This window comes from Solanum stenotomum, chromosome 5 (genome assembly GCF_019186545.1).
Source record: "Solanum stenotomum isolate F172 chromosome 5, ASM1918654v1, whole genome shotgun sequence".
Lineage (NCBI taxonomy): Eukaryota > Viridiplantae > Streptophyta > Magnoliopsida > Solanales > Solanaceae > Solanum > Solanum stenotomum.
Window position 1 is genome coordinate 49,791,174 of NC_064286.1, and position 27,610 is coordinate 49,818,783.

Below are 27,610 nucleotides of genomic sequence, written 5' to 3' on the forward strand. Positions count from 1 at the left end.
GTTTGGTCTAATTGTAATAATTACTCTCCGCGCCAAATGTGGAAGCTAAAAATGACGGTAGAGCTAAATCTGGACCATGTGCTTCATAGATTAGGTTCTAGCTAATTAATTAGCTATTAGACTTGTGATTAGGAGGGAAAAAAGATAAGAACATGACTAACCAAATCATTTGGATTAGATTATTTAATCAAAATGACAATTACTTAATTGTTAGAGTCAAAGATGCATCACTAAGCAATGCAGAATAATTAAGGTATACAAAATAAACAAAACATTCAAATTTAGCCTCAACTCCAACATTAACATTGTGAGTTTACATTTAGACACCTCAACTCGTTTTCATTGTGTTATAAGTTGAACATTCTAGATTCTAAATACCTCCAAAATTTATGTGTAACGTCATCGTTGGGTGTCCACAACGGGGACGAGTTGGAGTGTTTCTTTGCTAGTTGAGACCAAGTTGAGGTATACTCTGGACGTGCACTCTCAAAGTTGGACGGCTTACTCTTTAAAGGAGGTCAGGTTTGAGTGTATGTTGTCAATTATTTGGCTGGCAAAGATGATTAGTTGCGTCAATTTTAAGCACCTTTTAGTTTTATAATGAAATCAGGTCCTTTAAAAGGTGTGTTATTTGCATCAAAACTCATATTCTTGAAAGACATGGAAAGTGAAAAGTGTCAATGTTCACAATATCAACAATATAAGTATAATGAGAAAAGTCCCAAGACCTGGCCTGAATTGGTTGGACTTTTAGGTGATGAAGCTGCAAAGGTGATTCAAGCAGAGATTCCGAATTTACAAATCATCCAAATCATCCATCCGCCATGGGCGTTAACCCAGGATTTACGTGACTCAAGAGTTCGGATTCTTGTTGATCGTTTCAACAGAGTCAGTATGCCTCCAAGCATCGGTTGATCATCTGCGATTTGATTTCCTTTTAGTCCAAATGAATGCGTGTTGTTGTGATTGTGGATTGTGATGAGATAGAATACTTGTTTTCTCTTTGTGTACTTTGTTTTGATTTTCTGTACTGTGTTAATTTGTGTTTGTAACTTGTAAGGATTGTGTTTCTATGTATTGGACATGTAATTTTCTTTCTGCGTAATGTCATATGGAGAGGCCCTGGTGATGGGCCGGGTTAAAGTCATAGTTGAACATGACACTTGTTTGATTAGCTTGATTGAGAAATAAAAGTTACGTTTTGACAATGATGATAAACACTTGATCCTAACAACTGGTACTCCTAGCTCGGTTTTTACTCATCATTTACCCTTTTGCAATAACTATTCAGCATAACTTGGAATTATTGGTTTCTTTCTCACGAGTTTATTCATATTTACACAAGAAAGTGATAAAAGAATTAGGAAAACTGGAAAAAAAGTAAATCAATAAACAATATTTGTATAAAAAAATGTGATTTCTTTTCCACAATCCAATGAATCCTAGCTAATATGTGACATGTTCTAACTACATAAAAAATTTCAACAGTTTTTTTTTTTTGTTTCAAGAACAACAAATCATGATTCGCTCCATTGTCGATTCTCACACTTGCAAATGCAACTCAATCCGACTAAAATATCAGCAATGGCAGCTTCCGTCTTCTCTTTATCCGAATAATGCAATGTTTGCAGCAACAAAACAGAAGGTTTGATATCGAACTTTGTCTTCTCTAAATTCCTTTCAAGCTGCCAATTGATAGTGTTATGAGCCATTGGCGCTAACCATTCCATAATTTGCTTCAATGCATCCCTCCATCCCTCAGCTAACAACTCGTCCTCATCCATACACTTCAAATTCTTGCTCAATTTCGATCTCACTGTTTTCTTCAGGTTCCCTGGCAACATTTGGTACAAATTTTCTCGTGAAATTAAGGTCTACGGATTCAGATGAAAAAATTATTTAAATTCTACATAAATATTCAACTTTCAAGATTATTTCCGTGCACTCATAAATGCTCTATTAATGCATTACGTAGTTTAAAATGAGCTTCTTTGTTCTTTATTTTTTTTATGTCTAGCTAGAAATTGTTGAAATTGATAATTTTTGTGAAGATTAATTGTAGTTATATCCAATTATAATTTATAGTAGAGTTAACATAAATTTAATTTTAAAAAAAGTCATATATAGAAAAATTAAGTTATAAAAAAACTAACTTTTATATCTAAAATTAATAATATAAAAATATTACATAAAAATAATTAAATATAGAGATTCAATTAAAACATATAATTTATATAATGTTTAATGAAAATTTTTGTATAATAAAATAATATTATAATAATCAATAAAGTTAATTGATAAGATGAATAGTGTTACACCAAATTTGATGTAACACTATTCACACACCAAAATGGTGTAAAATTTGATGTTGGATTGAAGCTCCAAAACACCAAATTTTACACCAAATAAGGATTTGATGTTGGGTTGAAAATGGTCTTTAACTCTTAAGACGTCAAGTAAATAATTGTCAATTTTATAGGCATGCATCTACAAACAAAATACTTTCTTCATTTTATTCATGTCTTACTTTTCGTTTATCAAAATATAAATTGTATAATTTTTAATTAATATTTTTAATATATTTTTTAATCATATTATAACTTATAGTACTTTATTGGGTTATGTCTTAATATGCATTAATATACTTGGGTCGTTGGCAAAATATGACCACTGCAATTCATAGCTCACGAAATATCCTAAATTCCAGAAGCTCCTATCTATTATGAACACAAAAGTTCACCATCCACTTGGCTGCTTTCTATTGGATGCTTTCTAAACAATTAAATATGTCTGATCGAATTTTTTTTACTTGTGCCTCGCAAAATTCACATAGGTGATTTTCTTATTTATTTTATTCCAGAATCAGTATAGAATATTTTTCGAAGTATTAGGGGTAAGGAACACAATCAACAATATCACTACTTATGAAACGTATTGTCCCTATTTTTACAAGAAATTTTTTTCTATCTTTTAAGAAACTTTTTCTTGTTTCCATGTAGAAATCTTTTAAAAAAAAATTGACCAGCGAAATATTAATAATTTGAAAAACCAACCAAGCACATGGGTTAGTGCTTTGATTTTTTATTTATTTTTTGGGAAATAGGGAAGGACATTACAAAAGGAGAAATCGAACTCTTACTAATAAGGTAAAAGTTCAAATAGCAAACTAGTTGAGTTACTAAAATACTTTTTCATAAATTAGTCATCAGTTAATGATACTATAAGAGTGTATATACTCTTATATTATCATTGGCTAATGAGTAATTTATGAACAAGAAACTTTAATGATATCAACACAATATATATATATATATATATATATATATATATTTATATTGATTTAGTATCAATTAAGCAAAATTATCAGCCTTAATGATATCAATACAGTAAGTATCAGTTAATCGAAATTAGTTGAGGGATATATAGTATAATTATTTGGTAGAGTATTCGCATAGCTTCCCTTTTCATATATGTTTTATAGCTTATAGACATTAATATATTATAGAGCAACTTTCACATATAGTAAACATAAAAATCATATTTATATGTTATAGCTATAGTTTGCATAATTGCGCTCCATAGCAAATTTTATGTTTGCTATGGAGCTTTTGATTTGTATAATTCGCTAGATACATTCAAGTTTATACAAATTGTTCAATTTTGTATAAATTCATTTATACATTGTAATTTGTATAATAAGATCTATATTTGTATGATTATAAGTGTATAGGACGAATATATTTGTATTTGTATATACACTTTTCTTTCGCTTTATACAAACACAAACACATTTTATACCGAAATGTATAAAATGACTAATTGTATATCGAAAATGACTAATTGTATACCGAATAAGATAGCAAAAAAATGAGATGTTTGCTGCGAATTACAAATAAAATAAACTATGGCTATTGCATTTAATTTGAATTAATAATTTGCTATTTCATACAATTTCCCCTATATTATATATGTTTTCATGAAAATATTTTCCTCAATATTGGGCTTATAAGTGGACTCTGAACAAGTTCTCAACATCGTAACTGGACATTTTGTGGAATGAGCTTAAATTATCTGACCAAGAAGGCATATAATGGAATGGACCTATAGTTTTAATAGGACTTTTAACATATTTGACCGCTCTACCAAAAATCACCGTCACTAGCCCAATATATTCTAATAATTATGTATAAAATATGAATGTTATATGTACATATACTAATATAATATAAGAAAAATATATTTTTTATCGTTATTTTAGTGGACGTCTATACAGTATAAAAAAATATAGTTTTAATATGCTCTACTGACCTCCGGTCATTGTGGAAAAAATTACAGATGCAAAACATCATATATTTAAAATGTAATTCTGACAATCAGTAGTTGGCAAAAACATGAAGGAAAAAAATTACAAAAAATTGAACTTAATTAAGTGCCACATGTTTCATCCTCGAATTTCAATGCCTAAGAATATTCGAACTAATCTATTTTTATAAATTTCGTAATGTCAAACTAGGTGCATAAAATCAAATGATTAGGTGAAGATGTAAATTTGAGGATGCTCTTGAGAGTTTGTGAAGAAAAATAAATAAATAAATTAAGAAAAGTCTCCGGTCCTTATAGTCTCATATTAATTGTCTACTTTCTTCTTTACACGCTCTTTAAAAAATTATAAATGAAATAATAATTTTATTAGTTTAACTCTTAAAAAACTTATTTTTGAAACTTTACAATCTTATCTACCCTCTAAGAAAAAATAGTAGTAATAAGGATAAAATGAGAAAATTTTCAATCAATTCTATTTGGATTTTGTAATTGTCAACTAATTTAAGACAATTATTTAAGTCAACATAATATATAAATGTGTCATTTAACTTGACTTTAACTTTAGATGTGCATAAGTAAGTACTTAAATTTGTATAAAATTGAACAAGTAGATACACGAGTCTTACGTAATATAATACACGTAGAACATAAAGTTGTCATAATGAACTATATGTAGGACAAATGTGTCTATTTCTTCAATGTTATACAAATTTTAATGTCTACATATGCATATCCAAAGTTGGAGGTCATAAAGTCAAGTTAAAGAGCATATTATATATTATATATTTATAATAATATAAACAACTAATATAGAACGAAGGAGATAACTTCTTAAAAATTTCAACCAAATAATATTTATATATTATACATTTATAATAATATAGACAGCTAATATAGAACGAAGGAGATAACTTCCTAAAAATCCAACCAAGATTTACTATCTAAATATTATCGGTAAAAGTCTTTTCACATAATAGGTGTACCGATAGTTATTTAATTGTAGTAATTACTCTCCGCGCCATAATGTGGAAGCGGAAAATGACGGTAGATCTAAATCTGATTCATGTGTTTCATAGACTATATAGGTTCTGGCTAATTAATTAGTTATTAGACTTGTGATTAGGAGGGAAAAAAAATAAGAACATGACTAACCAAATCATTTGGATTATAGATTATTTAATCAAAATGACAATTACTTAATTGTTAGAGTCAAAGATGCATCACTAAACAATGCAGAATAATTAAGGTATACAAAATAAACAAATTCAAATTTAGCCTCAACTCCAACATTAACATTGAGAGTTTACATTAAGATCCCTCAACTCGTTTTCATTGTGTTAGTTGAACATTCCAACTTACAAAATGATCATCTAGATTCTAGATACCTCCAAAATTTTGTCTGTCATGTCAATGTTGGGTGTCCACGAGACACAATGGGGATGAGTTGGAGTGTTTCTTTGCTAGTTGAGACCAAGTTGAGGTGTACTCTAGATGTGCACTCTCAAAGTTGGACGGCTTAATTATTTGGTTGGCAAAGATGATTAGTTGCGTCAATTTTAAGCACCTTTTAGTTTTTTTACGGAAATCAGGTCCTTTAAAAGTTGTGTTATTTGCATCAAAACTCATATTCTTGAAAGACATGGAAAGTGAAAAGTGTCAATGTTCACAATATTTACAATATAAGTATAATGAGAAAAGTCCCAAAACCTGGCCTGAATTGGTTGGGCTTTTAGGTGATGAAGCTGCAAAGGTGATTCAAGCAGAGATTCCGAATTTACAAATCATCCAAATCATCCATCCGCCATGGGCATTGACTCAGGATTTATGTGACTCAAGAGTTCGGATTCTTGTTGATCGTTTCAACAGAGTCAGCATGCCTCCAAGCATCGGTTGATCATCTGCGATTTGATTTCCTTTTAGTCCAAATGGATGCGTGTTGTTGTGATTGTGGATTGTGATGAGACAGAATACTTGTTTTCTCTTTGAGTACTTTGTTTTGAATTTTACCTAAACAGTTTGATTGTATGTACTGTGTTTCTGTGTTAATTTGTGTTTGTAACTTGTAAGGATTGTGTTTCTATGTATTGGACATGTAATTTTCTTTTTGCGTAATGTCATATGGAGAGGCCCGGTGATGGGTCGGGTTAAAGTCATGGTTGAACATGACGCTTGTTTGATTAGCTTGTTTGAGAAATAAAGTTACATTTTGACAATGATGATAAGCAATTAGGAAAACTGGAAAAAAGTAAATTAATAAACAGTATTTGTATTAAAAAAATGTGATTTCTTTTCCACAATCCGATGAATCCTAGCTAATATGTGACATGTTCTAACTACATAAAAAATTTCAACAGTTTTTTTTTGTTTCAAGAACAACAAATCACGATTCGCTCCATTGTCGATTCTCACACTTGCAAATGCAACTCAATCCGACTAAAATATCAGCAATGGCAGCTTCCGTCTTCTCTTTATCCGAATAATGCAATGTTTGCAGCAACAAAACAGAAGGCTTGATATCGAACTTTGTCTTCTCTAAATTCCTTTCAAGCTGCCAATTGATAGTGTTATGAGCCATTGGCGCTAACCATTCCATAATTTGCTTCAATGCATCCCTCCACCCCTCGGCCAACGACTCGTCCTCATCCATACACTTCAAATTCTTGCTCAATTTCGATCTCACTGTTTTCTTCAGGTTCCCTGGCAACATTTGGTACAAATTTTCTCGTGAATTAAGGTCTACGGATTCAGATGGATTCGAATACTTCTCTACTAATGTGATCACATTAGCATAAAGCAACGCTAGCCCTGCACCTCCTACAGTTAAAGGCCCTGCAGCGTGAAACACCCTGTTGTTTTTCGCCAATTTATCCGCCCCAAAACCTTCATCTTCACATAGGAAAAATATCGATTTTCTGCTGTAAAATCGAACCAGAGTTGGCTTAGACGTCATGGGGATTGGTCCAGACCGCGAAATGATCTGTTCCCTAATTGGCTCAATCAGACAATTTTCAGGCTGGAATTTGAGAATCTCTTTCGGCTGAGATGAACGCATATTACGCAACGATAGTGAAGGAAGAATGGGTATGTAAGGTCCAAACACAACACAAATACGAGCATATATTATGCAGACGATTCGCGCCATGTGACCAACACTTTTATCAAATGTTTGATTCCATAAAGATTTTTCTCTAAATTGACGAACTTGTTTCCTCTGTTGTTCAATTTTCTGATTAAACATATCTAAATTCACTTTCTGCAATTGCCCTGATGCTTTTCGTTCCTTCCATTGTTTCATTTTCCGTTCTGATACTTCCAATTCTGCTAAATTCTCCAACGCCGCGTACAATCCAGATGTAGCATTAATCAATTTCTCCATTTTAAAAACTCGTTTCTCAATATCTTTCGATCCGTATTCTAATTTCCCAAAATCAATAATCCCCAACTTCAAATCCGTATACACAAGATCAAATCGATTTAGGCCAAAATCAGAGCATTTATGGCCTAATCTAGCTACAGCTGCTGTGGCTTTATCAAGATCTTCAAGCCTCTCAGCACACGCGAGGCTTAACAGAAATCCTTCGTCTTTCGAATTCAAATACGATACCCCACCTGACTTCATCTCTGTTTTGAGATTTGAAATCTCAGACTCAGATAGAGACTTGTATAAACAGAGCAATCTTGACATGATTTTCGCCGTCTCAAATGATAAAATCCCCATTTTGTTGATATCATCTCCTGTTTTTGAGCTCTTATTGTTGTCGGAACTGCGCCAACCCATTTTCGCGAAACCAACCATTGAAAGATAGATTGGTAGAAATATATAGATATAGATAGATAGATAGATAGATAAATAGATAAAGGGTATGTTAATATGTTATAGCAGCAATTTTTGTGTTTTTTTTTGTGTATTGATAAAAAAAATGGTGGAAGCTGCAAGAATGTTGAGTATGGAAATGGAGGATATATAAGTATATATATATATTGAGGAGGAGGAAGAGGGGGAAGAGAAGCAACTTCGAATGATCTTCATGGGGTGGGTATTGGATTATGTTGACGCGGTAAGACGATTTGGACATCTATATTTTTTAAAATATTTTTTGGTATGTGTGGCGGAGCCAGAAATTTAAATGGGGGTTAAAAAACCGGGTTGAATATTTGATTTTAGAATTGAAAAAATTATGATGTAAATAAGTTTGGATATTCAAAGTGAGGTTTGGATTAATTTGGCTATGTTGGATTTTCGGTTATGACTTTTGAGTTTTTTTTAATAGAAGTAAAATGATTAAAAATCTCAATTCACATGCGTTGTGCTTATCTGTTCAACTTTAGAATGATTTAAGTGTCTACTTGTTCATATCTAAAGTTAGAAGACAAATACATCAGTTAAGACTAAGTTAAATGATATATTTATGAATTATGCCAACGTATAACAAGGATTGAGATCCATCTATCACCTATGCCGTGTAATTTGATATTAAACTTAGTATTATAAGGGCAACCTACAAAAATCTCACTAGTTTAAAAATCAATTACTTATATATATATACACTAGTTTACAATATTACGAATCTTATTAGATTATGCATTCAAATACTTCTAGATACATGTATCTCAGGATACATGGGGGTAAATTAGGTAAAATATATTCTAGATACACTGCATTCGAGTGAATTCACATATATCTGGGATATATAAACAAATTTCGTTTGCCCTATTCACCGCCTCCTTCGCGTATCTGGTATCCCGAAAGCCATATACATGCGAATTATACCAAATACATAGTGCAATTTGTGTATATCTAAAATCGTAAATAAATCTTGCTCATCTAGTATATATACAATAGTTTTTAAAATCTTGTTTTACCTAATATAATTTTCAAGAAGAAGGGTTCAATCATTGAAGATGGATGATGTTTGGATTGACTTGTTTTATTGTACTTTTTCTGCATTTGTTAAGGGATGGATGCCACGTATGAGGAATCTGGTTTTATCAGTTAAGAAACAGTTGGATTTGGTGATTTTTTTTTACTTGGTCTTAAATTTGGTGCAATATTATACACTTTCTAGGCTCATTCCAACTTGGTAGATATAGTTAACTTAGAATTGGCTATACAATGATTTATATTATATTTATTTTTTATTTGAAACATAATTACAACTAAGTTACTTTAACTAAGTTGTTTAGGACAGAGTCAGGGGTCACAAGAGATTCATATACAAAATTATTATTTATTTATATATATATACTGAATTAAAGTTATTTTAATATAGTTTAAATGTGTAATACTCGAGTGTTTAAATTAAATTCATAGATACATAATATATGTTTATATATATATACATTTTAACAATAACCATGGTTAATTAATTCATGTATTCACTTTATTAAATCATTGAATCATATGCTAACTTAAATTTCTTCCGTAAATTAACTATAAACACATGATATATAATTATATATCCTTTTCAATTTATATTGCATGGTTTGATTATACACAGAATTTCAGTAAGAGATATAATGTTACTGCATCAGTAGTAAGGTAAGGCCTAGCCACCCTTGCTTGTACTTATCCCTATTGAGATTTTTTAATTCTAATAAATGGCCGCTAGACACTTTGTCTAGTGGTAAATTTGCCAAAAAAAAAAAAAGGATCATATTGTCATAATATTTGTTTGACTATATATAGAAACTTATCATCAAAGGTGCATTTAGTTTGAAAGAAACTGTTTTCATGAAAAAAAATTTCCTAAAAAATACTTTCTTCGAAAATACATGAATATTCTTACTTTTTTTTATATATATAATAGTAAGTAAGTAAAAAAAAATTATTATTTTAAAAATATTTATAAATAATTTAAAAAATATATTATAAGAGTAAGGTGCAATAGAAAGGAGTTGAAAATGACAGGATGAGGTGGTCTAAACTGACCAGACCAAACCAGCTTGAATTAATTGAATTAATCAAATAAATATACAATTAATTAATAGGAATAGTTCTCTGTTGCATTATCCAATTTGATGTCTGCCTACGTTTTAGTTAATTTTTTCTCTTTTATGTATCTTGTAAGTTTTAAATAAACATTCCATCGTTTTCGTTAAGTGGCCTTATTTTAGTTTTATTTCTTTTTAAATTAAAAATAACTTAACTTAATCATCTTATTTTATCATTATTGACACAACCCTTATAAACAGGCACACAAATGTTCCAAAAATCAAAAGCTTCTAAAGTCATATATTTATAGGCTATAGCTATATATTAAAAAAAAATAAGAGTTTGAGTCACTAAAATTTATGTTATATGGGGTATGAAAAAAGGGTCTAACCATAAGAGATTATATGTTCTGCAGATGTTATTATCATGATAGGTTAGCCATATGTTTAAAGAGTCTTTCGGGTTTATTTTTTCTAAAATCTTGTGCCCAATTATATAAGTTAACATAAAATTGAAATGATGAAAGTAGTAAAATGTACTTCTTTCTGTTTTAGTTTATGGGATACACTTTCATTTTTAATACTTATGTGTTTCTAAAAGAATAAAACACTTATAAATTTGAATATATAATTAACTTCAAGAAGCCGTAAGTTTATTTTATCTTTTGGAACTCCTAGGAAAATTCGCAATCGTTAATTCTTCAGGTGCACACTCGATAAACCAATTTATGTGTAATATCTTGCATACCTCACGTGAGAGGAGATGTAAACTGTATTAGGCAAATCTAGTGCGATGAACTCAATTGAAAAAAATGTTGACAGAGAAAATTGATCTTTAACATCTCTTATGATATCGTCAATTGCACAAGCTCAACCACCATTAGTCCATTACGAATAAAGACTTGATGATGCGTTCTCTTTCTCAAAATTGATTTTTAGAGGCACTGATCTAACTCTATGTAATTTATATTCTTTTTTACTTAATTAGTAAGTAATAAATTTCATTAAACTGAATAAAAGATGATAACTTGATTGAGCATTCAAACATGTAATAGTGCAAGTCAAATTATAATGTCTACCCTGTATGGGAATCCTCATGTATATTTTTACCAGTCTATAATCACACATATATACGGGCCAAGCGAAGCTAGAGTATCAGTTACGAATTTGATTGAAGATAATAATTTTGACCAAAATTTTATAATTACCGGATTAAAATTTACTTTATATATATATAAATAATTTATTTAAAATTCAATAATCTATATTTTCTAGAATTCAGAACTCATACACTCAAAATTTCGAATCCACGATTGCATATACATAAAGCGTAAACTGAAAACGGATGACTCAATGTGAAAACTTAAAACATAGGATGGACAAATAAAATTGTATTATCAGTGTGAATGTAAGCCCATGTTTTATTATTGTGTTGGGATTTTACAATTTTCTTAGTTATTAAGTATTGTCTAATAAGATAATTATCGACATGTCAACTCAAACTAATTGAATTAATTATTAGATTAGTTGGACTAACGATCTATACTAATGCTATCGTGGACGATTAACTTTCATAATCAAAATTCATATACCAATGCATTAGTCATTGATTATTATTTTTACGCATTTTGTGTTGATCACAAATTTAATTATATAAATGATCATTCAACTTTCATTTTATTTGTATGAGAGTCATCAAACTACTTTTGTGCATTACATGAAATATACAACACATCAGGAGTACAATTGTTCTTCGTTTTAACTCTAAAAAAAAGTCACTCAACTTTAGGTAATTATCGTAACATTAAGTCACTAATCAATTTTTTATAGCAAAAAGTAGTCACTAAATTATGTCTAAATATCATAGAAAGTCATGAAACTATTTGAGTGACTTTTGGTTACAAGGTTTTTTTTTGTTTTTTTGCTCAAAGGTTAGAAGGTACGATGTTTGGATTTAATAATCTAGTGACCTTAAAAATAAAATAAAATTGAGTGACATTTTGCTAGAAATAGTTTAGTGACGTTTGGTTATATTTAGGCAAAATTGAATACTTTTTTTTAGTATAACAAATAATTTAACGATTTTGGTGCAATAAAGTGGAAGTTGAAAGACTATATGTGAAATTAACCCTCAATTGCAACACTCTACTATTTAATTTCTAAGATAAATTGATATTTTTAATGTTTGACTATAATTTAGTATTCTATTAAAAAAAATTGTATCACACATTATTTTTTAATGTATTATGGGGCAGGTGACATTAATTGATGTTATGTACTGGTACAATAATTGAACTATACCGACCTGAACGGAGAAATTTCATATATTTGAATTCCTCTAGAATTATTGTTGATGCATTACGAGAATTTTCCAAGAAAAAATTCTTGACATATATTATATATATATATGTTGACTAATTTGGAAAATGGAATTTAGTATTGTAGGCCCGCTAAGATAATACATTTTTTTGGTGTTATTTCAAGTCTGGCGAAGTCAATTAATAAAGAAAGTTCAAACTGCGAAAAAGACGTAAAAAGTTAACACTTGCTTAGAAATACCTTCAAATGTGAATTCTTATTGTTAATAAGTGTGTCAATTTAAGCAAAATATTTAATGAAAGTTATTTTCCTGTTTTTGGTTATACAAAATATTTTCACCATCAAAAAGGAAAAAAATGAGTTCCATTATTTATGATAGAAGTGTATTTTTTTTATATAATTATCTAACTTTTAATTTCATTCTCAAGTTCTTAGACATTACATAGATAGGGGAAGTAGTTTCACTTCACCAAGACACCAACTAAATAAAAGTTCAGATTACCAACCAACTGAGTTAATTGATTGTATATCTTTGCCAGCTGGAAATGTTTTTATCGAAAGAAAAAGCAATAGAATATTGAATGAGTCAGTATGAAAAAATAGATACATATGGACTGACAAGTGAAATGGAAGAAGTTTTGACAATGAAATTTTGGCAGTCATGGACACGTAAACAACACTAGATTTCACACTTGTTTTGGCTAAAAATAAGGAAATGGATTGATTAAGAAACGTAATTAGGAAAAATCCTTGTTGGTTCCTTGAATCTTTGAGACAAATACGAGCGAAGTCAAAAATTTCGTTAAAAATATCTAAAATATATTAGTTAAATAAGAAATAAATTTGATATATATATATATCCTATGTCCCAATTTATGTGATATATTTCGTTTTTTAACAGTCAAACAATTTAAGTTTGACCGGAAATTTGCTCGTAGAATCTTCAATATTTTTGAAATGAAATTTATATATTTGTAAACTAAATAAAAGTATTATAAGTCACAATAATTGACAATTCAAAATAACTAAAAGATATCTGAAAAATTTACGATTAAAAATAGACTTATTTAAATTTCGAAATCTAAAAAGTGCCACATGAGACGGAGTTTCGGCAAGTTGTATTTAACTCACCAGTACTCTAAGCTTGCTCTGCTAAGGTACCATTTGTATTGATTTCGATATTGGTCAATTAATTACTAGTTACTACCTCTATTCACTTTTAATTGTCATAATTTTCTTTTTTACAGTCAAACAATACTCCCTTTGTCCACTTTTAATTGTCATAATTTCCTTTTTCAGAGTCAAACAATACGAACTTTGACTAACATTTTACGATATATTTTTTCATCATATTGATATGCAATTGCAATTTATAGTACGTTTCGTATAGTTTTTGAATATCTAATTTTTTTGTTTAAACTATTAAATTAATGTAATCTAATTTAACTTTGAAAATTAGTCAAATTGACTTTCGAAAAGTGCAACATGACAATTAAAAGTGGACGGAGGGAGTAATAACTTTGACTAACATTTTATGATGTATTTTTTATCATATTAATATGCAAAAAATTGGAATTAATAGTACTTTTCGTATAGTTTTTGAATATCTAAATTTTTTATTTAAAATATCGAATTAATGTAATCTAAATTAACTTTAAAAATTAGTCAAATTGACTTTCGAAAAGTGCAACATGACAATTAAAAGTGGACAGAGAGAGTATTATATAAGGAATCAACCCATAATATTTGAAATAGATGCTATTTTTATATTTATTATATTATGTACATAAATGATTGTGAAATAATTATGTTTTTTATTATATTGAAATTGTGATTTGTGAATTCGTATTTACTTGAATTACAATAATTAACAAACCGTGTGAGATGATAAGATACTACTGTCAATATTATTTTTGTTGTTAACACTTGTTGGTTTTACTTTCACATATTCATTGATTGCTTTCTTTTACAGTCAATAAGTATGCTGAATTTATAGTCATTTTCACACCAAGGTAATATTCCATTTTTATTAATCAATTGTTCCGTCTACGACCAAAAGCTACACGTTATCCTTACATCAAATTGTACTCCCTTCTCATCAACTTGTCTACTATTTTATGAAAAATAAATCGATGCGATAGTGGTAGAATTAAAATTTTGATTATAAATTAAAAATATAAAAGGAAAAAGGGATAAATATATCTCCGAACTATCGTTAATGGTATGTAGATACCATCTGTCATACTTTTGGGACATTGGTGCCCCTGCCGTCCAAAAACTAGAGCATATATACCCTTCGTTAATATAAAGGGTATAGATGCTCTAGTTTTTGGACGTCAGGGGCACCAATGTCCCAAAAATATAACGGAGGGTATCTGCATACCATTTACAATAGTTTGGAACTTCGGGTTTATTCATCCTTTTTCCAAATATAAAAAGAGTAAAGAGGCAAAGAAGCTAATGAAGGAGATTCAATTAGAGGGCATTTGGATTGGCTTAAAAGTTGGTCAAACCTACTTTTAAGTTAGTTTTTGACTTCTGAAATTTGTTTTGAAATGAAATTTATATATTTGTAAACTACATAAAAAGTACAACAAGTCACAATAATTGACAATTCAAAATACTTAAAAAATATGTAAAAATTTCACGGTCAAAGATAAACTAGTTTGAATCTTGAAATCTAAAAAATGTTATATAAATTAAGACGGAGGGAGTAATATATAATCTACTTATGTTGGTCAGAAATAAAAATGGTAGGATTCTTTGATTAATTGTCAAATTTCACAAGTCATTTAAGTACATATTATTGGTAAGGTAAAGACCTAAGCCCTCTTACTTGTATTTGTCCGTAAGATTTTTTTATCTTTTAATAAAAGGCAGTCAGACAATCTGTCTAGTGGTATAAATTAGAGTAAAAAAAAAGAGATTTGAATAATCTAAATGTTAATTTAATTGTCTAGAAAATTTAAAATTCATCTTGAGATTCCAAATTTAAATCCTAGGACTACATTTTAACTTTTCAAACCCCCCAACGAAAAACGAAAATTCACCTTCTTGTGTGAAGGTTCGATTCTCTCCTCATCAACTTAATTATGATTAATTAGAATAATTTTTTTTAGCAAATATTATTTAATCATCATAACTTCTTTTGCATGATGTATAAGAAGCATGGAGTATTATTTAATCATAACCAATGAATATAATATGGTACAGGAAAAAAAAAACACATTTTTTTAATAGAATCTATTGAATTATGTCGGTCTCTGATTAATTATCAAATTTCACAACTCATTGACGTACATATTTGGATTTGTGAATAAGCTTCTGATTTTTGACTTAGTCTTTGGTTGAATTCCCATCAATTCATGAGTATTTTGTCATATCATTCCATTCCACTACATACGTTTATGATCATAATTATTTGGAAAATGACAAGAGAAGTTTCATCTTAAGCTCTATAAAATCCGCCATTTGCACCTGCATGCTACCCCACTTGTCATTAATAATCATTAATGAGTACTACTTAGTGTTTCCATTGCTTATTCAATTTTGTTTTATAGTCGGTATGAAGTTAAGTTAGTTATGTATATGCGTTCGTAATTGGAGGTGGATTCAGAGTTTAAATTACAAATTTGATTGGTATTATAGAGAAGTGGTCATAAACTAAAGATTCAATTTTAACCAGTCTGAAAGATTATTTCAGGTACTTGAAATAATTAAATTTAGGATTGTTCAATCAAATAAAGGAAATTGAATGAACTTCATAACTGTCTCAATCTTATTTTTACTGATTTTCTTTTTATTGTCTCAATATCCGGGAGCTAAGACTATTCCAATACCCCTTTCTCCATGCATATTGAATTTAATGGTTCGTATATACTATTTATTGCAATTTAAGTTATATATAGGCCTATATTTTGCGTTAAAAATACTGAGTTAAACGCTATATATTAACTAGAATTACCTAAAATTGTTTTTATGTAAATAACTTTTACACGTAGGTGTATAAACTTAGTGATGAAGCTGTTGTGCTATTTACGAATTCGACAAAACTCAATAACATAACTTTTTCCTTAAACTTATTTTGTGCTAAAGGATTTATAAAATATGTAAATATAATCTATTCAAAACTCTGAACAAATAGATTTGTGATGGAAAATTTATATATTAAAAATTCTAACTTTACCTCTAAACGGATAAAACTTAAACTCTAGTGTTGCGTAATTGATTTAGTTCCTTCTTATCATGCAAGAAGATTACCAAAGCTCTTATTAGAGTAGTTGACTAACATTTTTTTTTAATAAAAAGGACCATGCTCAATATTCAACTTTCTTGTCTATATATCACGCGGAAAATATTGAATTATCGATTGCATTAATTGTTATAAATTCTTTAACAGTTGCATGGATTGCATGTCCCCAACTCTGCAATTATATATTTCTAACAATAAAATTATTCTTATTTTTTCTTATGTTTGACCACATTTAAGTGATTAATTAGCATTCTTAATAGAGGAGAACGATTGTTAATTAGGTATATGTGACAAATTTTCAAGAAAACTTATCGTAAAGGTGGGTTGGTGTTATGAATGGGCCTAGACCAGTATTGGCAAAGCAGCCCAACATCGGAGTAAATGACTTTGTTTGGAATTTGAGTTGATAAATAGAGACTTATAAGAGCAAAATAGATTTAGCGTAAATTACAGAAATCACATACTTTTAAGGCAAAATTACAATTTATCCCTTAAAAGTTTATAATTTCAGAAATCCCTCATTTTCGCGCATCAAATTAGTGTATCAACGCGTATATTATTGTATCTCGCGCATCAGATTAATGTATCAGCTCTTATATTATTGTATCTCGCGCATATATCAGCACTTATATAGCTCTGATACATTGATCTGATGCGCGAGATACAATAATATAAGCGTTGATACATTAATCTGATGCGCGAGATACAATAATATAAGCGCTGATACATTAATTTGATGCGCGAAAATGAGGGATTTTGGAGATTTGTAAAACTTATAGGGGGTAATGGTAATAAGTAAACTAAAAGGTGGGATTTCTGTAATTTTTCCATAGATTTATGCGTATTTTGATTATGCTTAGGCAAAGAATGTGTTTCTCATCCCCAATTCCCTCATAGTTCCCTCATTTCCTTCTCCTTTATCGTTATTGTTATTGTTCACGTTCTTCATATTGTAATTACTCGTTTATATATGAATCAAAGCGTATTAGTTTGTTCGCTCTGTTGTTTATTGTTGAATTGACAAAATCACAACATTCATTTTAGTGTTAGGTAATATGGGCGTGGTAGGGTGGAGGGGATGGTCAAGGAGTTGGGTTGGGGCCTTGGGGGTGTTAGGTAGGAGACCATGAACTTGACATATTATTTAAGGAACTTGTTTTTTTCTATTTTAATCAGATATTTTTTTTCTTTTTAAGAAACTTATATTTATAGAGAAAATAATTTCAAATATTTACCCCAATCAAATGTAAAAAAATTGTACCACAAAATATTTTTCTTCATACCAAACACACTTATAAATGTGGCAAAATATGTTTTTATTTATTTAATTATATTTTAATAAAATCTCTCATGTGTAAATTTTTAATTTTCATAGGTCAAGCACATGAATGATTTCATCAATGCGCGACAATTTGTAGCGTTCTCTAAACGTAGGATTCAATAAACGAAAGTAAGAAAGTAGTTGACAAGGCAGGTAACAGGCTGCTAATTAAATTGCTTCAACATTTAGCCCAATGATCTTCACATAACTCTCGGAAATCTTACGAAAAAATACCTGGTATCAAACATGGAAAGAAATTCTTCAAAGCTTGATCAGGCATATCAAAGATAGTGTCCTTAAGTACGTTTCACCCGATACAAGTGTATCCCCAATATGCACACACTGATACACATAATTGTATCTCAATTATGTGTCAGATACATCAATAATGTGTTAATCGTATCTCAATTATGTGTAAGATACATCTAATGTGTCAAAAACATGAGGAAATCTTCACTTATTGAAATTTTCTTATTACGTTCGTGGGTTAATAGGAATCTCACCGCAGTGGTGTTTGCTTCACTTTTTGATTAGTCAATGTTGCTCATTGCTCGCTGCGCTTAGATCCGACGGGCCTCTGCTAGATCTACCAAAAATTCGACATGAACACTCCTCCAATTAGGCCTTTCTACCTCCTAATATCCTACGCCGGTCTAGGTGGTTTCTCCACTGTCGATGCGATCTCCGATTAGTAACAATTTGGAAACGAAAGGATATAGATTAATCATATAAATATGCATTGATACATTTAATTTAAGGAGGGTAAGAAGCAGAAATTGATGAACATTTTGTACATAACAGCAATATGTCAAAGTTTAAAAACTTATTAAACCAATCAATAAACTAAGATGAGAAATTAGCATTGGCCCAATGGCCTTGACATAAGCCACCAAGATAATAAGAAAAGTTTATTTCTAGTCTTATTCTTCCTTTGTTATTAAAGGACTTGTTGTCTTGCAAAGCTAGCAGGCAACAAAAATATGTAATTCTTCTAACTTCAAGACTCTCTGATACACTTGCTTGATGTATGGTCTGAGCTCATGATTCCCCCAACAACAGGCGTTGGCGGAGGGAGCCGTGATGGCAACGCAGAAATGAAGTCTACCAAATCTTTGAGATTCTTATGTGAAGTGCCATCAATCTGCATAGCAGCAACTATGTTTTGTTTCATGTCTACTACTCTTTTTTTCACAACTTTGCCTTCTTCACTTAACATGAGTTTCCTTATTGTTTTCTCTATGACCGTTCTCTCCATAACCTCCAATTCAAACCCNGCAACTATGTTTTGTTTCATGTCTACTACTCCTTTCTTCACATCTTTGCCTTCTTCACTTAACATGAGTTTCCTTATTGTTTTCTCTATGACCGTTCTCTCCATAACCTCCAATTCAAACCCAACCTTATATATTTGGGTCAGATATCTCGCGTTCACCAGTTGGTCTGCTATAATTGGCCTGCATATCATAGGGACTTGTTCACATATACTTTCAAGCATAGAATTCCAACCACAATGTGGTGCCCATTTCACTATCCGTCCTCTTTCTCCTATCATTTCCTCGAAACCATCAGGTAATGCCTCAGCACATTGAAATCCAGATATAGATCCAGGTCGAATAACCCACAAGAAGGGTTGTTCACTATTAGCTAATCCCCAAGCTGTCTCGATTAGCTCTTTGTCATCAATCCTCGCTAGGCTACCCAAGCTGACATAGAGAACAGAGTTAGGGGCTTGCCTATCGAGCCACTCGATGCAACTGTTGTCTTCTTCTAGTATGCTAGTCGATGAGGACAAAGGCGCCATTTTGTGAAAAGGTCCTATTGGAAAGAAGGGCACCTTGTAATGTTCTTGAAGGTGTAACAACATTGAACTCTCCAAGTCTTGCATCGTGTTCCAAATAGTCGCGACAGATGATCCTATATCACATATTGCTCTGCAAAACTCTAGTTCCGCCTCTGGAACTGTATTATTGATGACAAAAAATGGTACATCCTTATACCTGAGGGGATGTAGGTCCGGCAACGGATCCAGCAACTGAGAATCTGGAATTGCAGTATCAATACAGACTTAGCTAAAAACAGAATGTAATGGAAGAAAAACAGAGGATGTGTAATTGTTCTCATACCTTCAAAAGGAAAATATTTTTCGGGTTGTTGAAAAATGGTGATCATAGAGTGTGTAAATGCAGCACTGAAAGTGCGGAGGACAATGCTGGGAACCTTCAGCTGAGTGGCTACATCATCGACAAAGAACATGACATTGTCATAAACGATACAGGCGAGCTCGTTACCTTCCTCTTCCATCATCGTAACGAGGTAATCTCTCAAGTGTACCTTGCAGTTCTCGTTCATACTATATACATTTTCCAGACTCGGAAATGATATGTCAATTCCCTGGAATCCGTCATCCATAGAATGGAAGACGAATTGAGGATGATTGGAATAATTAGGAGCATTGTATTGAGTATGTGCAACTACAACAGAAAGGCCTTGTGAATAAAGGATACTTCCAAGTTGTAGCATTGGTGTTAAATGCCCTTNTGTAGGTCCGGTAATGGATCCAGCAACTGAGAATCTGGAATTAAAGTATCAATACAGACTTAGCTAAAAACAGAACGCAATGGAAGAAAAACAGAGGATGTGTAATTGTTCTCATACCTTCAAAAGGAAAATATTTTTCGGGTTGTTGAAAAATGGTGATCATAGAGTGAATAAATGCAGCACTGAAAGTCCGCAGGACAATGCTCGGAACCTTCAGCTGTGTGGCTACATCATCGGCAAAGAACATGACGTTGTCATAAACTATACAAGTGAGCTCATTACCTTCCTCTACCATCATCGTAACGAGGTAATCTCTCAAGTGTACCTTGCAGTTCTCGTTCATACTATATACATTTTCCAGACTCGGAAATGATATGTCAATTCCCTGGAATCCGTCATCCATAGAATGGAAGACGAATTGAGGATGATTGGAATAATTAGGAGCATTGTATTGAGTATGTGCAACTACAACAGAAAGGCCTTGTGAATAAAGGATACTTCCAAGTTGTAGCATTGGTGTTAAATGCCCTTGGTATGGGCATGGCACTAGTACTACACTTTGTTTTCTTTCTATTTTCATCTTTGCTTTTGTTGGAATTTCTTTTCTATTCAAGAGGTTATTTGTAGTAGTAGTGTTCTTGAAGGAAGTTTATTTATAACTCCGGAGGTGGATCTAGTAGTTTTTGCTCAAACAGGCTCTAAGTGTCTACTTGTGCACATTCAAAATTGAAGGATATAAATGTAAGCTAAGGCCAAGTTAAAAAACATATTTATATATCATATGATTACCGAATCAATTTCGTCACTGCTTAGAACTTAGCTTGTTAAACCTAAAAATTAGATGGAGAGGCTTAGATTGTTTGGCAGCATACTTGACAATATATTTTCCTTAATTAACACGTTGTGCGCCCACAAATTAGCTAACCTACTAATGAAGGTAGTAGATTAGCACCTACTTCATTTTTAATGTTCTTTAAATGCCCTTATTACAATTTACAGTAAATGATCAAAACACATCTAAAGTATTCTACTTTATTGAGTTTCATACATGAACTATTGATATTATGAGTTTCCTGTTTAAACCATCACTCAATGTTAGTGAAACACACCCTTGTTATAAAACCGTTGTAGCCCCGCTCACGCAGGCTTTGAAATTTCACGTGCCACTTGCAAATGTTCAATTGTGGGTTGAGCTTCCATGTGTAGCAATTTATCTTCATTATCCTCTGACACATATCTATAGATTTAGACTTATATCTAAAAGTAAAAAAACTATTTTAAGTTCATAAGCTAGGGCTAAGTAATTTGTTGTTGCGTACACATAAGCTAACGATAATTTTGTTATTTTAAACTTTATATCATTAAATAAGTGCATTACTATATTCAATCCCGCATAAAAATGATACATGATATCTATAAGTATAATCTATATGAATATTTATTAAATCCATTACTTTCATAATATTTATGGCAAGAAATCTTTTTGCATCATTATTGAAAGGGACAATCAAAATAAAAATTCCATTATTCTTCCTTGATTCAAGGATTCTTCATAATTGTGTCAAGAGCCATATACTTATCCTTCCTGGTAAAAGTAGTACACTCATAAGAAAGAGTTTCAACAATAACCTTTTGTACATGACTAGCAACTTCATGGCTTGATTTCCCAGACTTGCAAGTGAACTTTAATGACAACTTATTCAAGAATGTAATTTCATAAGTTGGACGTGGATTCACGAGAAAGAAAAATGGATCCATCCATTTCCATCCTCACGTTGACATGTAATTTTATAGTATGATTTCAAATTATGTTAGATATGCCATTGAAATAATAATTTAAAGTAATGATTTTATATCTCGAATTATCCAAAAATATTATATTATTATGATATCATATGCATTCGGTATGGTTTCATAGTTTAAAGTTCAATTTCGATATTTTATGATATGATATGTAGGTTATGATTGTTTGATCGACTTCAACTTAAATATACTCATATCTTTTCTTGTTCTTTCTTCTACTCTACTTCTCGCACTCTCAGTCTTACCCTCTATGCACATGATTATGAATTATTAAGGTCTTTACTGAGTTGGGTGGCCGGGTTAGCACCCCTTGGCTCTTGTCGAAACTCTTTTCTTTTTGTTGAATTCAATGAGTTAATTCTCTAAAATTTTGGAGAAATGTGGTGTTAAAGTTTGAAAAAAACAGCCAAGCTCAAGTTAAATGAAATTAAGTTATTTGTGATTTTTAAAAGGTGAGAATTGTAGAGATATTTTAGGACTTGATTTTGTAATCTTTTAAAATTAGAACTCGATTCTAGTAATCTTTGTAAAATAGGAAGATATTATTTCTTTTCAAAAATTGTAACTTAGTACTCCCTCCATCCCTTTTTAGTTGTCCACTTTAGAAATGACACACAGATTAAGGCAACAATGATTAGCACAGTGAAGTTACAATTTTACCCTTATGACAACTTTTCACTTCAAAATTACAACCACTTATTTGAATTCAAGTGAAATAAATTGGAGGGAAACAACATACACTTTTACAATTTTCAAGAAGTGTAAATAAGGGTATAATAGGAAAAAATTTGTTGTCCTTTCTTGATTTGTCAAAATGGACAACTAAATAGGGACAACTAAAAAAGGAAATATGGACAAGTAAATAGGGACGGAGGGAGTAGTAGTTATATAATCATGTACATGCCTCCTTTGAGAAATAATAGAATACAAAAAAGAAATATTTTGTTCAAGATTTGAACTCAGCGCCATGGGCAAATCAAATGCTTCTAACTCTACCCCGATTATCATTCAATCTGAAAATTCCTCTTTCAATGCAGGAATTATTCTAAATGAAACAAATTATGATATGTGGTCTCAAATCATAGAGATGCATATTGTTGAAAAAGAGAAACTCTCGTTTGTTCGTGGGAGTACACAACCACCTACTGAAAAAGATGAGGATATGAGAAGTGTTTACATCCTACTTTTATTCAAATAGGGTGAAACGTCGTGGTAATTCAAAAAATAATCAATTAATTCAATTTTAAGAATAAACGAATTTTTAAAAGGAGTCGCCACCTAATTTTAGGAAAAACTAGAAAACTAATTAAAAATGTCTACGAAACCATTAGATTCTAGGTAAGGGGTTCAAGTCATTCCGAAGGGAAGGTGCTAGGCATCCTTCGAAATCCACAATTGTGGGTCCCGACTGAATTCGTTTTTTCAATTTGAGGAGGAGATAAAAACAAATATACAAGTATAATAAACAAGTAATTTACACAAATAATAAAATAAACAATAATAAGAAATGACCTTAGTTTGCCTGGCGTCAATAATATACACAATAATAAATAAAAATTATAATTCGAACTCCGTTCGAATAGTTTCAATGGAAAGCAACTCTGGATACCTGTAAAGACACTTAGTAAAAGTGTTAGTAATAAATACATATGAATAAAAATGAATAATTCAAATAATAACTTTTAAAATAAAACTAAAGTAATTGGCAAACAACCAGAGACATTTGTATATCAAAATAAACCCATACTAAATAGAAGCTAACACAACAATAGTGACAAAAAACAAACAAGAATCCAGTAATGTTGAGCAAATATAATTAGTGTGAAACTGGTGAAAAATAATAATAATAAGAACGAAAATACTTATCAAAAAGCAATAACAATACAAGCTGAAAAATAAACACAAATAAATATAAAAAAAATTATAAAATCAAAAGGGGTCACCTGAGTGTTGCTTTTCTAAGCAGATTTTGAAGCTGTTTGTCGGAGCTCGCGGGTTTTGAGGTTGTCTGTTGTCGCCGGGGCTTGTCATTGAGTCGGAGTCCTCGTGCTTCACCGGAGTGACTGTTTATCTGAGTTGTTGGTGAAAGAGCTGATTTTCAGGCGAGTTTGGAGGTTGTTTCCGGTGGCGTGGGTGACGATTTTGTGGTGTTCTGATTGTTTGGAGGTGGGTGTTGTTGGTCGAGCTTGGTTTTTGGATTGTTGGTTGTTCACTGTAAAATGAGAGAGGGTTTTGGGTTCAAGAGTTTTGCCGGAAAAAATGGAGACATGGTGGAATGGGTGGTTGTTTGATGGCAACTTTGAGGTGGTGAAGCTTTGGTGTTGGTGGTCAGACCTTGGCGGCTAAGAGTTGGAAAAAATATATCCTTTATCCATCTGAAAATTATATACTAATCCTAATAAAAAAAAAAAAATTTCACCACCCCTTCATTTGTTAACCTAATCAAAACTTATATAGGAAAATAATTTTACAATTAACTCAAATTGTGGGCTTGAGATTATGACCAAAATTATTGGTTAAATAAAATATATGTATATATTATTATTATCCTAATTTAATAGTATTTTTAGATTGTGCTAAAAACATCAAATTCACCTTGTTGTGTGAAGGTTCGATTCTCTCCTCATCAACTTAATTATGATTAATTAAAATAATTTTTTTAGCTAATATTATTTAATCATCATAACTTCTTTTGCATGAAGTATTATTATTATTATTATTATTTAAGAAGCATGGAGTATTATTTAATCATAACCAATGAATATAATATGGTACAAGCTAAGAAAAAAAATATCAACACATTTTTTTAATAGAATCTATTGAATTATGTCGGTCTCTGATTAATTATCAAATTTCACAACTCATTTACGTACATATTTGGATTTGTGAATAAGCTTCTGATTTTTGACTGAAGTCTTTAGTTGAATTCCCATCAATTCATGAGTATTTTGTCATATCATTTCATTCCACTCATAGGCGAATCTAGAATTTCAAGAAGACGGGTGCACTATTGTCAGGGACGGCTCTGTCCCTTTAAGAAAAAAGGCAATTAATTTAGACTTTCAAATTTGAGGGGCCTTATTTATTTTAGCAATAATAAATATAAGTTTTTCATAAGAAAAATATTAAATACATTTGCAAAATAAATAAATTTTATTATAAGAAAAAGTCATTGGAAGAAGTTTAAAAAAGGCTGAATGCAGAAACTCTTTTGTGAATAAAATAAAATGCAAGGTTGTGAAAATGCAACTCTAGAAATCGATCCCTCAACCTCAAAGTGGAAAACTGACACACAAACTAGTGAACCATCCAGTTATTTGTGTTCATGGGTTCCTTCAGTTGCTATTTGATATATTTTAAGAATTATACAAGTAATACATCGAGTTTTGTCGGATGACCACGGGTTCAAGTGACCCATTTTTTAAGCTTAATAGAATCTATTGAATTATGTCGGTCAGAAATAAAATAGTAGTAGGATTATATTCTCTGATTAATTATCAAATTTCACAACTCATTTACGTACATATTTGGATTAATTTGTGAATAAGCTTCTGATTTTTGACTTAGTCTTTAGTTGAATTCCCATCAATTCATGAGTATTTTGTCATATCATTCCATTCCACTACATACGTTTATGATCATAATTATTTGGAAAATGACAAGAGAAGTTTCATCTTAAGCTCTATAAAATTCATTTGCTCCTGCATGCTACCCCACTTGTCATTAATAATCATTAATGAGTACTTCTTAGTGTTTCCATTGCTTATTCAATTTTGTTTTATAGTCGGTATGAATTTAAGTTATGCATATGCGTTGGTAATTAGAGGTGGATTTAGAGTTTAAATTACGAATTTAATCATTATTATAGAGAAGCGGTCATAAACTAGAGATTCAATATTGATCAATCTGAAAGATTATTTCAGATAGTTGAAATAACTGAATTTAGGATTGTTCAATCAAATAAAGGAAACTGAATGAATTTCTTTTATATTTTTCTTTTTATTATCTGAATATCCGGAAGCTAAGACTATTCCAATTCCCCTTTATCCATGCATATTGAATCTAATGGTTCATACATACTATTTATTGCAATTTAAGTTATATATAGATCTATATTTTGCGTTAAAAAAATTGAGTCAAAGCTATAAACTAGAATTACCTAAAATTGTTTTTATGTAAATAACTTTAACACGTAGGTGCATAAACTTAGTGACAAAACTGATGTGATATTTATGAATTCGACAAAATTCAATAACATAACTTTTTCCTTAAACTTATTTTGTGCTAAAGGATTTATAAAATATGTAAAAATAATCTATTCAAAACTCTGAACAAATAGATTTGTGATGAAAAATTTATATATTAAAAATTCTAACCCTACCTTTAAATGGATAAAACTTAAACTCTAGTGTTGCGTAATTGATTTAGTTCCTTCTTATCATGCAAGAAGATTACCAAAGCTCTTATTAGAGTAGTTGACTAACATTTTTTTTTAATAAAAAGGACCATGCTCAATATTCAACTTTCTTGTCTATATATCACGCGGAAAATATTGAATTATCGATTGCATTAATTGTTATAAATTCTTTAACAGTTGCATGGATTGCATGTCCCCAACTCTGCAATTATATATTTCTAACAATAAAATTATTCTTATTTTTTCTTATGTTTGACCACATTTAAGTGATTAATTAGCATTCTTAATAGAGGAGAACGATTGTTAATTAGGTATATGTGACAAATTTTCAAGAAAACTTATCGTAAAGGTGGGTTGGTGTTATGAATGGGCCTAGACCAGTATTGGCAAAGCAGCCCAACATCGGAGTAAATGACTTTGTTTGGGATTTGAGTTGATAAATAGAGACTTATAAGAGCAAAATAGATTTAGCGCAAATTACAGAAATCACATACTTTTAAGGCAAAATTACAATTTATTCCTTAAAAGTTTATAATTTCAGAAATCCCTCATTTTCGCGCATCAGATTAGTCTATCAACACATATATTATTGTATCTCGCGCATCAGATTAATGTATCAGCGCTTATATTATTGTATCTCGCGCATCAGATTAATGTTTCAGCTCTTATATTATTGTATCTCGCGCATCAGATTAATGTATCAGTG

The 27,610-nt window shown here is 30.6% G+C and overlaps 2 protein-coding genes across 3 annotated transcripts; both read right to left on the minus strand.

The window, feature by feature from the left end:
- Positions 1–1,371: 1,371 nt before the first annotated feature.
- LOC125864686 (protein PSK SIMULATOR 1-like) lies at positions 1,372–8,221 on the minus strand. Of its 2 annotated transcripts, XM_049544718.1 has the most exons (2): positions 7,016–8,221; positions 1,372–1,829 (listed from the first exon to the last, which is right to left on the minus strand). In XM_049544718.1, the coding sequence occupies exons 1-2, from the start codon at positions 8,117–8,119 to the stop codon at positions 1,518–1,520; spliced, it is 1,416 nt and encodes a 471-aa protein (XP_049400675.1). In that variant the 5' UTR covers positions 8,120–8,221; the 3' UTR covers positions 1,372–1,517. The 2 variants fall into 2 exon arrangements, with proteins under 2 accessions (XP_049400675.1, XP_049400674.1); XM_049544717.1 differs by lacking the exon at positions 1,372–1,829 and having other exon boundaries at positions 6,570–8,221.
- Positions 8,222–19,070: 10,849 nt separating this feature from the next.
- LOC125864690 (UDP-glycosyltransferase 76E1-like) lies at positions 19,071–21,264 on the minus strand. The gene is made up of 3 exons (XM_049544721.1): positions 20,802–21,264; positions 19,528–20,186; positions 19,071–19,404 (listed from the first exon to the last, which is right to left on the minus strand). Exons 1-3 carry the CDS (start codon positions 21,262–21,264, stop codon positions 19,144–19,146), a joined length of 1,383 nt encoding a protein of 460 aa, XP_049400678.1. The 3' UTR covers positions 19,071–19,143.
- Between the last annotated feature and the right edge of the window lie 6,346 nt (positions 21,265–27,610).

What these genes read in the sequence shown, in the direction of transcription:
- LOC125864686 (XM_049544718.1), bottom strand. Translation starts at nt 8,119, where the DNA reads ATGGTTGGTTTCGCGAAAATGGGTTGGCGCAGTTCCGACAACAATAAG. An exon ending in ACCAAATGTTGCCAGGGAAC is followed by an intron (nt 1,830 to 7,015) that starts CTGAAGAAAACA and finishes TTGCCAGGGAAC; the next exon opens with CTGAAGAAAACAGTGAGATC.
- LOC125864690 (XM_049544721.1), bottom strand. Translation starts at nt 21,264, where the DNA reads ATGAAAATAGAAAGAAAACAAAGTGTAGTACTAGTGCCATGCCCATAC. An exon ending in AAAATATTTTCCTTTTGAAG is followed by an intron (nt 20,187 to 20,801) that starts GTATGAGAACAA and finishes CTGCAATTCCAG; the next exon opens with ATTCTCAGTTGCTGGATCCG. An exon ending in AGGTTGGGTTTGAATTGGAG is followed by an intron (nt 19,405 to 19,527) that starts GTTATGGAGAGA and finishes TTTGAATTGGAG; the next exon opens with GTTATGGAGAGAACGGTCAT.